Source organism: Notechis scutatus, chromosome 1, assembly GCF_049901735.1.
Source record: "Notechis scutatus isolate UNSWTSFEM ecotype Mainland chromosome 1, rNotScu1.2, whole genome shotgun sequence".
Taxonomy (NCBI): domain Eukaryota; kingdom Metazoa; phylum Chordata; class Lepidosauria; order Squamata; family Elapidae; genus Notechis; species Notechis scutatus.
Genome location: NC_142009.1, coordinates 238,913,627 through 238,930,039, shown reverse-complemented (window position 1 = coordinate 238,930,039; position 16,413 = coordinate 238,913,627). Strand labels below are relative to the sequence as shown.

Here is a 16,413-nt window from a genome sequence, read left to right as displayed (position 1 = left end):
CTCAGAGTACCTTCTACAACAGGGATGTCAAACTCGCATCATCACAGCCGCATCATGTGATGCATTGTGACTTTTCCCCCTTTCAGTAAACTGGGCATGACTAGCGTGTGACGCATCTGGCCTGAGGGCTGCGAGTTTGACAGCCCTGTTCTAGATCCTCAGCCTCCTTAATGTGACATAATGCCTAGTTGCCTTAGATGCAGAAAGCCTGAAACTGAGCCATAAGCGCATTTATAGTAAAGATGTAACTGGCAAATAAATGAATATGAGACCCTTGGAAATGTTCTGGATTCAGTCACCAGAAGAAGGATGCTTTGATATATGATGAAACAGAAATAGCTGTTCTACATCTGCATTTAAGAGATGGAATTGAGATTTCCTGCTTGTTGGTGCATGAGTAAACAACTAAAGCAGATTACAGTCACCATATAACCCAAGAGATGTAAGCTTATATGGACCTTCTAGAGAAAGAAACTTGAATATACAGTAAGTATCTGAAATGTATGGAATGATTATATCAACAGAAAGGCACACTAAAGGACATTCAACTGAAGCCTCTCAGAATGCATGGAAGAGATTCTGGCCAAAGATTCTTAAATGGTAAAAAGTTCTCCATTGACTCTATAGAGACACATAATTTTCAGGTGTACCAAGTGAACAATGTATTCAAATAATTTATTTTCAAGTACTTCTTAATGCTAAACAATACTGTATAAGAGTTCTGGGAAATAATTGGGTTACTTGTTTTATTACCAACAAGTTTACGGTCAACAAGTTCTAAAGGGATAGAATCCTAAGAAAGCTTTTTTGAAATATATTTACAAGAAAGATGGAAGGAAAAAAAAATCACAAATTACACCAGTGGAAGCATATCTACCAAGACCTGAACTTTTGCAGAATTAGTTTTTAAAATATGAGATTTATTCAGTTTAACACAAAGGCCAATCTGTATCCCATCAGATATTGTAGGATTGCATTTCCCATCATTCATCACGAAGAGCCGTGCTGATTTGAAATATTAGGAATTGAAGCTAAATCCTGCTTACACTTTTGTAATCTCTTCCTTTCCAATAATGTTAATGCAAATATTAATTATCTTCTTGTTAATTATTCCAGCACTGGGGTGAGCATTCCAAAAAGTAGTGGTGGGGAAAAAAGGAAAGCACAGTCACAGCCATGTGCTTTACCACTTAGTGACTGCTTCACTTAACAAGAGAGCTGCCAGCCCCAATTGTGGCTGCTAAATAAGGACTACCTGTTTCTGTGCTGGTGTTTGCCATAAACAGTATAAATGGAATGACAGGTACCACCAAGGAAAGATCTCTGAGTTTATAGCAACAGCACTAGCAACAGCATTTAGACTTATTGGGATGACCGGGGTATGGCACAAAGGCAACACATAAGTAAGAAGAGTCCCTTTAATACCTCCAACTTTGCCCCCGATGTCCAGGTTACTTTTGGCTGGAGAAAAAACTCTCCCAAGAACAGTCTTTAAGTGGAGGAAATTCAGTCCGAAAACAAAGTACATAAAAACTGTAAATAAAAATCCACACAAACCACGCTGCAGCAATTAACTTGACAGGGCAGGATAAGGAATTACACACTTGAAAGGCCAGCAAAACACACACAGTTGGGAAGATGCCAGGAACCCAGATAAGCCTTGACAATAACAGATAACTCACGATTTGCTTCCAACAAATTGCTTTCCTTTTTAAACACTGCAGCTTTCCTTTTTAAACACTGTGTTCCCAGCTGCAGCTAATGATGGGAATCAGGGCCCTTTCCTGTCCTGTAAGCCACGCAATTCATGATGCTCCCTTCTCCGTTCCTCCCTGCATACCCTAGGATGAAGAGGGGGTGGGCCTGGGTCTTCCTCCGAATTCCCTCTCCCTGGCTCTACCTCTCACCTGCTCTGCCCAGCCAGACTACTCTTCCCCAGTTTCTTGCACAGCCAACGAAGCCATCCCACTCCCTGTCAGTTGCTCGGCCTCCCCCTCTTGAATCAGATTCTCACAGGGGCACGACACTTATATATTGCTTCATAGTGCTTTTACAGCCCTCTTTAAGCGGTTTACAATGCCAGCATATAGCCCCCAACAATCTGGGTTCTCATTTTACCGACATTGGAAAGATGGAAGGCTGTCAATCTTGAGTTGGTTAGAATCAAACTCCTGGCAGTGGACAGAGTCAGCCTGCAATGCTGCATTCTAACCACTGCGTCCACCGCACTTGGAAAACTGCAAAAATTTTAATAGAAGTTTCATTTTAGATTCAAATGCTGTACAGTATGTCTGATAAAAACATACAATTTGGGTGCACTTTTGGACCTTGAGGCCTAATTGGCATGGCACTAGCATAGAATATCAGATCTGGATATTTTGAGGTAGGCCTTTGTTGCATTCCATTCGCAACAATTACCATAATGCACTTGAGAATGATTGTTCAGGACACTTCAGCTTCTCTCGGGCACTGCATTCAGACTAATGGCTGGGCCCAATTATAGGAAGCCTGACTTCACTGGCTGCCATCTGGGCATGATCCAATAGCTGCATTAATTTACCATGTTAAGCTATAAATCAGGGGTCCCCAACCACCGGTCCGCGGACCGGTACCGTCCGCGGAACAACTCCTACCGGGCAGCGGCTTGCTGGCGCCGCCATCTTTTTCATGAAAAAGTGCTTCCGGTGAGCTTTTCCGGGTAGAAAGCTCACCGGAAGCACGTTTCATCAAAAAGATGGCGGCGCTTGCTCGTGAGCTTTTCCGGGTAGAAAGCCATTTCTACCGGAAAAGCTCACCGAGCGCTGGGCCATCTTTTTTGATGAAAACGTGCTTCCGGTGAGGTCACCGGAAGCACTTTTTCATCAAAAAAAGATGGCGGCGCCCAGCTGATGCCGGTACCGGGCCGCGGCGCCCAGCTGATGCCGGTACCGGGCCGCGGCATCAAAAAGGTTGGGGATCACTGCTATAAATCACTACCTAAACTACATTTTGCTAGGTAAAGTTTATGCCACACATAAACTAAAGTTTGCAAAATGAAATGGCTGCTTTCACAAACGACACCAAGCCAAAGCTATATATATTGTGGCTTGGTAAAATGGATGAGCATTTATATAAGCTGAGACAAGCCATGTGAAAAAAATGGGCTGCCTGCCTAATTGGTTGCAAGTGCTTTCCTTCTGGAAGATGATCCCTTTGGAAGTCTGAGCAGCCCTGACTTTGTGTAATGGGCTGTGAGAATGATATGAGGAGGAAGGAGGAACAGCTGCACTTAGACAACCATCATGCAAAAGGTCACTGAGGAAAAGGGCTGTGGGAAGCATCTCAGACGGGACCCTTGCTAGTTCTTCTGGAAAGTAAAATCTTTCAGTCTTGCAAGATTCTGTGACTGTAACCTTGCAATGAAAGTAGAGCTCGTACTCATGGTTGCTGCTTCTTGCCTGGACTGCCTCGAAGGGCTGACATTCTTCATCCTTTGACTTTCTCCCCAAGCTTAGCATTAAATTTGTGCACATCAACCTGAATGGGTTTTTGATGGTTTATTTGTTCTCTCTGGCTTGGGCCATCTTATTTTTTTTAAAACATTGATTTAATATTTTTGATGGGTTTTGAATGGGTTTTGATTTGAAGCTGTACCCAAGTTGCTGGATGATGGGCAGCCTCATAAAGTTATCTTACAATTAAAAAAATTAAATAAAGAAACACAGGGCTATTTCAGTCATGCTCTAGCACTCCTGGTCAAGAGACGTTCATCTTCCTCTCTTGTAATCTTTCCACTGGTCGTTAAAAATATTCTATTCAAACAAGCATTTTGCCTTCCAAATGCTGGATTGTAAATGATGATATTTCTACTTCTTGTAATTATTTGGGTTCTGTTTAATTTTCCATGTTTAAAGTTTTATTTTATTTTTTTAATTTTAGCCACTCTGAATATTATTATTTTTGTTGGAGAACTACAGTATATTGTCATACCAGACCAGAAGGAATAAGATTGAGATATTCTTTAAACCCTCAATGTGTGTGGCTGTTTTAGTCTAAGTTGCAAAACAATGGTGACCGTCCTTTCCTGATCAATGATAGAATACTTAAAATATAATTAACACCTGCACTCACTGCAGTAGAGGCAGACAATCCAAAGAGATTTGTAGATTCTGGTTATTGTCAAGCCCTAGTGCAAGCAGTCACAACTTTTGGGCCAAGATATAGATAGAATTCATTATTGACCAAGTGTGACTGGACACACAAGGAATTTGTCTTGGTGCATATGCTCTCAATGTACATAAAAGAAAAGATACATACATCAAGAGTCAAGAATCATAAGGTACAGCACTTTAGTCATAGGGTACAATAAGCAATCAAATCATACTAGGAAACAGTCAATAAAATTGTTAGTCAATAAAAATATACTGAGAATGAAGATCCTTTATCTTAGATCTCTTAGTTTAAACAGTCCTGAAAGCTGTTACTTTATTTACATAACTTGTTTATATGACTAATTGAAAGTAACACATCTGGGGCAGACTCTATCATCATACCTCTTTCTCGAAAGCTGAGTACAATTCAAAAGAGAAGGAGAAAGCCCTATATGCAACATTCCGTTTCTAAATTGAGCCGTGGCGGCACAGTGGTTAGAATATAGTACTGCAAGCTACGTCTTCTGACTGCTAGCTGTAGTTTGGTAGTTCAGTTCTCACCAGGCTCAAGGTTGACTCAGCCTTCCATCCTTCCGAGATGGGTAAAATGAGAACTCAGATTGTTGGGGGCAATAGGCTGATTCTGTAAACTGCTTAGAGAGGGCTGTAAAGCGCCCTCTCTAGTCTAACTGCTAGAGAGGTCTAACTGCTATTGCTATTCCCTATAAGTCTAACTGCTATTGCTATTCCTTGGCAAAAATCAGAAGGGGTCTGGAAGTACTTTTTCCACCTGACAAATTGTATTAAAAGCTTATGCAGTTAATTAAATTTGTTAGAAAAAGTGCTATTAGATTCCTTCAGATTTTGCGACCAGAGACGAACGTGCCTCTCCTTCCTTACAATGTCTAAAATTCCTTGGCAAGCTAAATTGATTTTTATCAAGTAGATTTGAGATAACAACTGTAACTTAACAGCTGATGCAAAAAAATAGCATAATAATTCATGATCTTGTCTGCATTGATTATATTTCCAATACATTTAATGGAACTACCTTTGCAGAAAATTGGCAATAAAAGATGAAGACGGAACCCACAGCACAACTTTTAGCTCGAAATAAGATCTGTCTGGCTTCATTTCCAGTTGACATGTCAGGTGCTTATGGTAGCATAGTTTCCTTTAGTTCCTCCAAGACTTTTCTTTCTTTTTGCTTTTTAAAATCGTAAAAAACCACCCATCATTATTTCTATGAGGGCTTTCTACTTTGGAGGCTTTCTACTTTGGAGGCTTTTTTTTTGTATATTTAACATTGTTTTGATTATTTGAAAATCTTGCATTGGGAAAGGAACATATAATGTATTAGCAAGCAGAGAAGACAGATATTTATGACATTATAAACATTTTGCTGGCAACATTTGGTGGTGATCAAAGCATGGAAAATAAAGGCAGCCACAGAGTTTAATAAAAAGTCTAAAGATACTCAAGAAATGCATATTTCCCATAAATATTCCCTAATAGGTAAAGGAAGAGCAAGTGGGCTTTGAAAGTATGGAATGCCAAACATAGTTGTGGCATTTGTGGTGCTGGAATGGGAAAGAACAAGCTGAACTCAGAGGAAAAAATATTTGGGGGAAAATCTAGAAGATAGAGGCTACAGTAGTAGTCCTTGATTTACAATGACAGTTGAGCCCAAATTTTCTGTTGCTAAGCAAGATATTTGTTAAATGAATTTTGCCCCATTTTACTATCTTCCTTGCCACAGTTGTTAAGTGAATCATGTTTCCCCATTCACTTTGCTTGTCAGAAGGTCGCAAAAGGGGAACACATAATCTCATGTTACTTCAGACGGTCACTAAATGAACTGTTGTAGGTTGAGGACAACCTGTATGTTCTTTTTGAGTGCAATTCTAATAGGTTTGGTAAGTCTGTGACAGTAAATATATCTCATAAATAAGTAGATTCGATCTTCTTAAATTCTGTGATCTCAATGCTTGAAACATTTACTGATAGCACAATCAGTATTATCACCTTATAATGGACTCTTATAGATGCCATCAATCAAACAGAAGAAAGAGAACTGGTTTGAGCAGTATATAATGGTGTCCTGAGAAAGCTGGAGAACTGAGAGAGAATATGAATTATGGCGAGAAAGACTTGAAGGGAATGTGAAGAAATCCCAGAAGGAATGGAGAAGAGCAAAGTGAGGGAATGGGAAAGAAGCGAGAGAAATTAATATGCAAAACTCCTCCAGAAGACCTGGCGATTAAAAGTTAGAGAAGGAAATGATTCTTGGAGATTTTACTTCTTACCTAGGAATGTATGAGTAATCTCGGCACTCGATGAGTAATAAGGCACTCTTTAAGCCAACTGATATGCTGTCAAATTAGCCCAAGTGAGCAAAAAAGGCTCCCTAATCAAAGTGGGGATTTCATTTACTTCTAAGAAGACACCCTTAACCTCATGATGACATGGGTGATGTTGAGGAAATGTCTTTTCCACTTCAAGTATTTAAACAGCACCCTCTTTAATTTGCTGTTGCAAATTTAAAATAGGGTTTGGAGAAAGACAGCCGAACAACTATTAGTCATAGAAGTTGCAATCAGCTAAAGATAACATGCCTCAGACAGGCAAATGAAATGACATTCTACTTAGATTTTAACCATATTCATTCTCTCTGGAAGAGATACTGTATCTCTTGCTACACTTCCAGAAGATGAGAAAGGCAATTATTCAAATTTAGTTTGGTTCAAATATTTTCTAGTTTGGATTGATTATTTTCATGCTTGTCTTTTCTTTGTGTATTAATTCAGTGACTGAGAATTTTACCAAAACAGAATTTCATTTCACTAAAACTGTAAATAGATGGATTGCTCAGTCTGTTGTATGCAGATGATATGACGATTTGACTGCAAACACCAATAAGGCTGAAATAGGCTCATTGGGTACTTAACATCTTTCTGCGGGGAATAACATCAACAACTGAAGGATGGTAAGCCTAATAGTACATATTTTGTACAGTTTTGTATCATTAGGCCAGCTGTGTTTAAATTGTTTCCAGCTATGATAGAATCTTTACAGTACAAAAAATAGATTTTGAGAATAAAACAGTGGCAAGAGAGATTTTACAATTCAAGCTTTTAGGAAAAGTCCTTAGGGTAGCAAACTATGTTTCAGATGCAACAACCTCAGTGGGAAGTAAGATTCAATAATGATAGAATTTAAGGTCAATTAAAAATAATTAATTGCTGCCACAAGTTGAATTTCTGTTCATGAAGCTTAGATGAACATTTTCATGAATGCAGGAGGTAGAGAAAAAATTATTCACATCAGACTCACCCCTTAGGTGATTCTGAGGATAAGTTAAAACTCTGATAAGAGAGAAGATAATTATACTGATGTAGAATTTGGCCATAAAGGAGTCTCCTCAAATGTAATAAATGTAAATAAGATGTTCAAAGCTCAGGTGACAGGATATCTGCAGCATCTGTTTGTAGTGAAATATCATAGTGAATTTACTGTGGAATCCTTCCCTCATTGGTTCTATTATGAAAGACAGTTCTCTTATAAACAGGATATAAACAAAATGTTTGTTCATGACCTTAAAAAGCATTTCTGCAACATATTGTGACATCCTGTTGTTGTTTTAAGAGGGTTAGGAAAGATTCCAAAGGAATATAGAACTTTTCATTGCATAACAGTTTACGACTTTCTCAAATTCTCAGCTCCTTTCCTATATCCTTTCTCTTCCTCTCTTTTAGGTCTTCTGGTACTACATTATAAAACCTCAACAGATAGAAACATGATAAACTATTTCTTCTAATATTAAAAAGTGTCTTAGTTCCAAAGATGAAACAGACCTACAAGCACACATAAAGAAGATCCCAGTGAAAACAACATAAGTTTATCATGAGATATGGAGATCATCTAGTAAGTCTCTTCTAGTTGTTCTCTCTAAGGTGAATTTAATCACAAGATTTCCCATTTTCCCTCCACTGAGCCGCTGTTTCAACATTCTGCGATATAGGAGTCTCAGCAGGTCACCACTTCAGAAGTAGACAGGATGGCCACCCTTCTGCATTTCGGCTGAGATGGATCTTTTCTCAATAGTGCTTAAATTTCTAATTAAAACATTACCATCTTTGCTGTTAATTAGTTCAAAGAAAAACACAGAAATGCTCTGAAGGAAGACTCTTATGTGTTGGCTGAAGTTTATCACCAGCAAGTTTGTCAGCAACTTTTAAGTCCCCAACTTTAAAACTGCATCATTTAACCGTATGTGTGAATTCAGCACAATGTTTGCTCTTGGTATAATTAGTTATGTTATCTTACAGATTGAATAATCAACTTTTATTGTGTGACAGAGATGCTTGTCACAGTATGAGTAACTTTAGGATTTTTAGTAAGAGGAAGAACCCTAACCTTCAACTGTGATCCATCTGATTATTGCATATATCCAACAACTTCAGTGTCCACTTTGATTCATGGATGAGATGGTAGCAGAGTGAGTAAAGGTTTATCAAATTAGAGTTAAATTGGCATACAAGCAACAGAAGTTTTGATAAAGTTTTCTTAAGTTCAATATTGGGTCAATAAAACACACTACATAGAATTAGTTTGGTTCACACAATATCTTGGTGCACTTCATGAATGAACTTTTAATATGCACTCTTTAAATTCAGGTGTAATGTTCTACTCACCCCATAATAAGTGATAATCATGGGTAAAAAGTTGGTCACTGACATTCTTAAACAATTCACCGGGGATCAGGAATTATTTGTGATCCTTGATCAGTAATGGACAATGCAACAAGAAAATCAGCTGCTTTCATAATTTTAGTAATAGGTTGAAGAAGAAAATAATCAGATAGTAATCTTTATCTGAGAAGTTGGATGGCAAAATGATAATTTTAAGTGGTTGATTGATATATATATATATATATATATATATATATATATATATATATATATTTGTTTTCTTTGTTTTCTTATATATATATACTGTATGTATGTATGTATGTATGTATGTATGTATGTTGTCTATGTTATCAGCAAAAATGGATATCTTCACCGATAAATCTCAAAAGGTTTTATAATTTACACACATCCCAAAGTTTTACGCTTAGTCTATGAATGTTTCTGCTTGAAAGAAGGTGATTGGCTGTCATAAGCAACAGGCTTGTATAATCCATTTTATTGAGTCTGTAGCAAGAGGGCACCAAGTCCCACAGGAATGGCATTAGTCAGCACAGAAGTTGGAGCATTCGGATTATAATAAGCTGAGCAAGTATCCTTAGCTGTTATATCTTTCAGCTACTGAAATGCAAAATCTCAAATGCTGCAGGCTAGTGCCAAGCAACTCTTTCTAATCATCAGCCTCAGTGGTTCTGAAATATCTGAATAATTGGGAATACATTTCATAAGAATCACAGCTAGTTAGAAAAGAACTTAACTCCAGATTCTCGGGAATTGGGTCATGCAGAATAGTTTTTACTTTCTTTGGATCAGGTTTAATTCATACAACATTTTTTCTAATATAACAAACTCTTCAAGACAAAATTGGCACTTGTTTAATTGGTTTTATGGAAACCTTCAAAAACTGCTCTCAGTCTATCACAGAGCTCCTCAAACAGTTTCTGGATAGACAATACCACCATCCATATACCAACCCTAACAACAACCACAGTGAATAATAAAGGTCATCCCATGGAAAGATTCTGGTGCCATTTTTAACCAACTTTGGCAGCCTCTCACTTAGCAAAATTCAGAGCAACTTGCACAGCATGCAAAATATTGTACATTGTAGGCACAGTGGTGTTCTTACCCCATATCCTTATCTCATGTTCTCAGATTGACATAAAGACGGATTTCATTAGTACCTGAATTTGTACTTTTCGTACAATAACCATTCTCCAATAATTTGTTTAATTCAGCTTCTACCATAGCATATAGTTATTTCCCTCCAGTCTTGGGCAGCAGGCACAATAGACTCATCCACTATAACTATGTGCAGTAATTCAGTAGATAAGCCCTTCGGACAAGACATTGTTTCAGTCCCACCAACTGATCCAGCTGACTCTGAGAATGAGCAATAGCTCTTATAATATGGCTTAGAAGTCTCTTTCTGAAGGCTATGAAAGGAAAAGATAGATATCTGGACAAGCAGTAGTTCTAAATCTTCTTTGATAACATACACAAAATCATCAACCGCATCCAGGCCAACATCATAATAAAGCGACTCAAACACATGAAGGTGTTGGGCTGCTCATACTTTATTTATTTTTGTTAGCAGCAAACTAACTCTTTGCTTCTAAATGCTACATGATGGCATTTACTACAAATAAATGCCCATGAACTCCTGGTATCAATCTAACCACTCCCCTTTAATACTCACAACTCATTTTTATTAAACATTCCCAAAATAAAGTCTTCCTCATCCTCAACATCTATTGTTCTTTAGAGACAATAGGCCTTCTAAGGCCTTTAGAAACTTTCTCCTGCACATGCTCATTTTGCATTTTAACAAGATTAATCCAGGTTTTCTTGCAACAAATGCTATCTGTATGTCCTCCATATAAATTTATATTGTTCCCTTGAATAGTGCAATAATCCACAAAGATTACAAATAATTTCTGCCTGATTTGACAATATATTCCCAGTCCCATTTTAGTTACATCTTGCTGGCTTTGGCGATTAAACAAAGCATTTATAGAGATGCTATTCATGTAAGTGACTTTTTTTAAGTGCTTACATAAAATTTGATCATGGTACTGTTTTATCCAGTCATATTCTCTTTTTTTCCTATTAAGATATTCACAATGATTGGTGAATGCATTTTTTCACCACTTGATCTGCAGTGTTATCTGTTTTTAAATGTCCTCATTCATGGTTTAGTGAATCAATCTAGGTAGCTAAAAAGTCAATAGGTGCTTTTATTCTACATCCAAATTTCAATTGTTCCATCAAAACATTCCCGTGCTGAGTTAAATATTTATCCTAAACCTCTTCAGCTTGAAATAAGCTGCCTTTTTCTCCTGATAAATTTGAAAAATGAAAAGTTGAACTGGAGTTTCCAACAGTTTAACCCTTCAAATAGCCACCTTCTTTTCCCAGTTTGATAGGAATTCCATAACATGTAAATACCTCCATCCACAGTTTAAACTCTTTACACCTGTCATTTGCATTGAAATTCAGAAGTTGGACAGCAACAAGACTAGAGTGAGCTATGCTTATGTAATGCTCCAGATTCCAATGTTCATCACTCATCACTGAATCATTTATTGGGGGATTCTAAAGAAAGATTCCAGAGTAAGATGTGACTTAGAATTCCTTTCCATATAACAAACTTAGATATAATCCTCTCAATAGTGTCTCAATCTTGTCTCCTTCTACATTCCATCACCTTCCCTTCCATCTCTTGCAATGTCTCCTGGGACTTATAGTCTGCATATTCTTAAATTGGAAAATCCCTGTAACTTTACTAGTAACTTGCAAACTAGGATTTTAGAGTTACATAGCAAATTTGAAAAGCCTGTTTGGCTTCATTTCAGATCAGAGTCACTCTTATGGAAAAATGAGGTATCGTTAAATAATTCCATATGCTTATTAAAGATTGTGTTACCTATATGCATTTTACATAACTGTTTGGGAAATAGTATTCCTAAATAGCAGAAAACATACATGCTTGTTCACTCTGCTTAGAACATATTACAGTAATATGGATATTTTTACCCATAGGTATTGTACATATGCTCAAGAATTTCTTATCTACTGCCTTTAAAATTCTGTTTTTCATGTGCCATTATATTATCCTGTGCTACTGACAAAAATGGCATTAGACAAGCTTCAGATAACATAAGACTCCAGATGGAGCAGAATATGCTTATATTGATGTGCACTGTAATTAACTTGCATGAACATAGTAAGTTTGGGGATTGTTCCAGCATCTTGCTTCTGGTAACTGGAGATGAGGGTGAGAGAAGATCTGATGTTTTTATGAAGAGGTTAAAGACCTTCTTAGCATTTAAATGACTCTCCAGGAAGACATTGGAGATGATGCATTCTGATGACTGTGATAATAAATCAAAGCAATTTCCCTTAGACAATTGAAAGACCCCGCTCTGGTTGAGCTATTAGACTATAATAGAAAGGAGTGGTTTGCATAGGCCAGATTTGATTTGTGACACTTATAGACATTTGGTATAAGTTCCAAAGCAGGCACAGCCACTTTGATGTATAATTCCCTACGTGCATTAACTGAAACATCTAAAGAGTCAATAGGCATTTTTATTCTATATCCAGATTTCAACTGTTTCATCCAAACATTCCTGTGCCGAGTTAAACATTTATCCTAAGCATCTTCAGGCTTGAAGTAAGGTGCCTTTTTCTCCTGCTCACTTATCAGCATGGCAAGTTTTGCAACTTAAGTGACACAAACTGGCAAATGCTATTCAGGTACTGTGAAGTGGTAATTCTTAGCTGCTGAAATGCAGCTGGGCACGTTTTAACTCTGATCCATGGTATTAGTCTTCCTTCAGAGGTATTTTTTCCTGTACTTTTTTTAATAAGAGAAAGAGAGAAACCTTTGGGAGTGACAGAGTTGAGAGGAACAGGGTAACTGTGTAATCTCAACCCAGATCAGATGAAATGTTCAGTGGAAACGTGATAATTTCCTGTTACTTGAAACTATTACATTGAACTCCCATCAAAGCAAAACAGAGAGTTGGGTTGGAATTAAGTTTATTGCATTTGCCAAACTAATCATCTCACTGAATAAAATGAGGATTCATTTCATTTATAATGGGAGAAAGACAGAGTTTCCCTAGTCACACTGGTTGAAACTGGGAAATTAAGCAAGAACCTTATTGTCTCCTTCTCAGAAAGAATTGTAAGGTGTTGGAACAGCAGCAAGAAATGTGGCACAGAGTGCAAAGCAGAGAAAAGATTTTTTTGAATTTAAAGTCAGAAGGAAGGCTTGAAAGCAAATATATATACACACCACTAGGCACCGGGGTGAGAGGAACTAGTGATGGTGCAAGAATTTAATTTGCAAAACAGTGAAATCATAAATACATAAATATTGTGCTGTTTAAAACATGGCAAGTGCGTGTTGTGGGAGAAAACTGGGAGTGCCACATATTCCAAAGGCAAGCAAGCAGCAAGCTGGCTGGTTATAAAAGAGTGTTTAGAAGATGAAAGATTTCATAGGAAAAGAGATGTTGAGCCATCGTATTGTTCAGTGAGGGCTAGGAAGAAAAAGTGGAAGGGAAGTTCTTACCACATTTAGAAAGTCTCCCAGTCATCAACTCCATACAGTTAGTGGTGTCTAGATCATAAGGGTGGAAAGAGGAGGAAGGGAAAAATATCAAAAAAATGAGTTCCAGAGCTCTATGTATACTGTAGCAAGATAACAAAATTATTTCCTTGAGTAAAAAGCATATTATATGGGCATGGCATAGCTGCCCTAGATTCTGATTTTTCTTCTCTGATTAGGGCTATCAAAGTATTTTGAAATCAGCACTCAAGCACAAAGCAAACCTTTTCTCTGTTCTCTATTTCCCCTGTCTAATATTGATGCTACAATAAACATGCAAACATTGGCAATCAGAATGTTCATCTTGATTAATTTCAGACAAATGTTGTTTTCAATATCCTCGCCATCAGAAATATAAATGATTTTAAATATGCATTTTTATATTTACAACACAGAATTGTGTTTCCAAATCATAGGTAAATTGTTCCATTCATTATAGAACATAAGCACACAAAAAAGGAATAAAATATTTTCCTAGGCTGCTAAGACAGGGAAGTCCTTCAGACACTTAGCCAAATCAAATTAATACACCCAACATGATGATTGGAGCATTCTACAACAAAAAGGAAAACAAGATATTGCATGCCAAATTCTGTGGTCCCATTTCTCACCCAATGCCTGGACTATAAATAATAAGGCATTTTAATGTTTTCCAAATAATTGTGTTTTATTGAAAACAATTATACTTCTGACTTAATGTTCAAAAGGGTTCAAAAAGAGAGAGGGAAAATATATATTTAACTATTCTTTGGATTAAGTTAGTGTTGCCAGCAACTTATTGCCAGAACTGCTGTAAAGATATCTATAATTAAAAGAGATGGAACTAATTCAGTCCAAAGGATGAAACAGCTGTTCTTCCAAGCATATGCTTTTCACGCACATGGCAGAAAAATAAAGGACTGTTAGATTTGCAGCAGCATGGAGGGACAGAACTAGATATTTTGAATTGAGTCAGAGTTTCCTTAATAGTAGCATAGCCATGACAAAATGGTCTGAACGTTGTATGGATATAACTATATTTTGACACAAATTGAACTTTGCAGTTGGCAGATTATGAACTATAAGATGGCCACGGAAACAATGGGCCATCTTAAGGATTTTTGGTAGCACAAATAAAGATATTGCTCCTCTACTCCTGCTTATAACTTGTGTGTTAGCTTAAGCTGGAAAGTACAATTGAACATATTGAATTTACTTCTCATCTAGTGCTCTTTTGCCCCATTTTTCTTTTTTCTCCAAGCTTGATACAAAATTAAAATAGCTTTTTATTAGATATTTTAGAAAACACGCTTCATCATAATCCTGGCAAAATAACATCATTTTGAACAAGATTCTAAATTATTTAATTAACACAAAGTTCCATTCGGTAATTATTTTGCTGTTTTGGCTTCTGGCCCTACAAGTTCTGCACCATTTCTACTAGTGCTTCAGCAAGTCATTATCTGGTATTTCTTGGCCACAATAAGTAGTTTGGAATTATTTATATACTTAAATAATTTATAGGGCTGACCATTTCAGAGCTTAAAACTATAGCTACACACAGCAATCCGGGATGCTCGAAGTTAAATAACACCACATAAAAGCTTCATCAGTGATTTGTTATTATAGAAATGGCCATTATGTAATAAATATGTAAAGCAAAAAGTTGAGGTTTTAACTCTATTTTGTATCCCATTGCACCAAAAAAGTTGGAAGTCAACTGCTTGCCTCTCCCTTCATCTTGCACCCTTTCCCCCCTTTTTTCCTTCCCCTATTTCCTTATTATCTTTGTTTCCATTTTTGTTTTACATTATAATAAATTTCATTTTTTTAAAAAAAAGGGGTATATCAGCAGCACAGTTCACAGTTTCAGGATGGGCTGGTTTCACAGTGCAGGTGCTATTGCTGAGAAAGCAGGATTCCTGGGTGGTGACCATTTGCAAAGTTACATAGAAGTAAATTGATTTGGAATTGATGGGGTACTTTTTGAGGAGAGGTGGTGGGAAGAAATGGACAATTCTCCAAAACCTGAAAAGATTCTGTTCAGGTAAGTGCCCCACCACCAATTTCACTTATTTTTTCAAAGATTCAGATTTTACTCTGTGTTAAAAAATATTCAAACTTATTCCTAACATTCTTGACTACATTTCAACTTTTCTCATGAAATAATCCGCAAGAGGGATTAGCACTGTCCAAGCTATGCGAAAGATATGTATTAAATTTATATGCTAACTATCTCACAGTTGGAGGGACTCTGGGAAAATACATTCTAGCACCCCCATTCTGTAGGTTATAAGCATGCTGGCAGAAATGGTTGATTTATCATGTCTGGGATTAAGTTGGCTGTAGAACCTCTATTGATTTTTTGGGGAGTGTAATTTTGGTCCAAGCAATTATGTGATCTTTATGTCTTTATGTATATACAATTATGTCTTTATGTATATACAATTATGTCTTTAATGTACTTTTAATATATGTATTGGACTATTGCATGACACTGGAGTCTTCTTTGAATAGCCTCAACTCAACCCAGGTATCTCTGAAAAAGATTAGCTTATTATTATTTTTTAAGGGAAGAACAGAAAAGCAGAAAGAAAAGTATGCATTAAATGAACTTGGAGCAAGAAGTTAAATTGGACTGAGTATAGATAAGCAAATAGCACCCCAAAGTATATATGAAGAATATATATTCTTCACTATATATGAAGAAAAACGGTGTGGTTTTTAAGAATCAGCTGAGAAAGAATATACTTTTTATAATGTATATGGTATATATTTGTACAAGCCAAGAATTTAACAGAAATAAAGGATTTTATTTAAAAAGTTATGGGAAAGTTTGCAAACAGTGTTGCTGTAACAATGTATTTTTATGGAATACAGTCTATTTCAGGGGTCTCCAACCTTGGCAACTTTAAGCCCGGTGGACTTCAGATCCCAGAATTCCCCAGCCAATTTCTGGGATCTGAAGTCCGCCGGGCTTAAAGTTGTTAAGGTTGGA

The 16,413-nt window shown here is 36.9% G+C and overlaps 1 protein-coding gene across 16 annotated transcripts in view; it reads right to left on the bottom strand.

The window, feature by feature from the left end:
- Nucleotides 1-16,413, bottom strand: part of BRSK2 (BR serine/threonine kinase 2) — a 466,168-nt gene that overhangs the window by 11,304 nt on the left and 438,451 nt on the right. For 12 of the 16 annotated variants that reach the window (XM_087950842.1, XM_087950844.1, XM_087950851.1 and 9 more), the window contains one exon: nucleotides 13,401-13,448. The exons of the other annotated variants lie outside the window; for them this stretch is intronic. In XM_087950842.1, coding sequence (XP_087806968.1) covers nucleotides 13,401-13,448 — 48 coding nt within the window. The remainder of the gene's footprint in view (nucleotides 1-13,400; nucleotides 13,449-16,413) is intronic. 16 annotated transcript variants of the gene reach the window in all.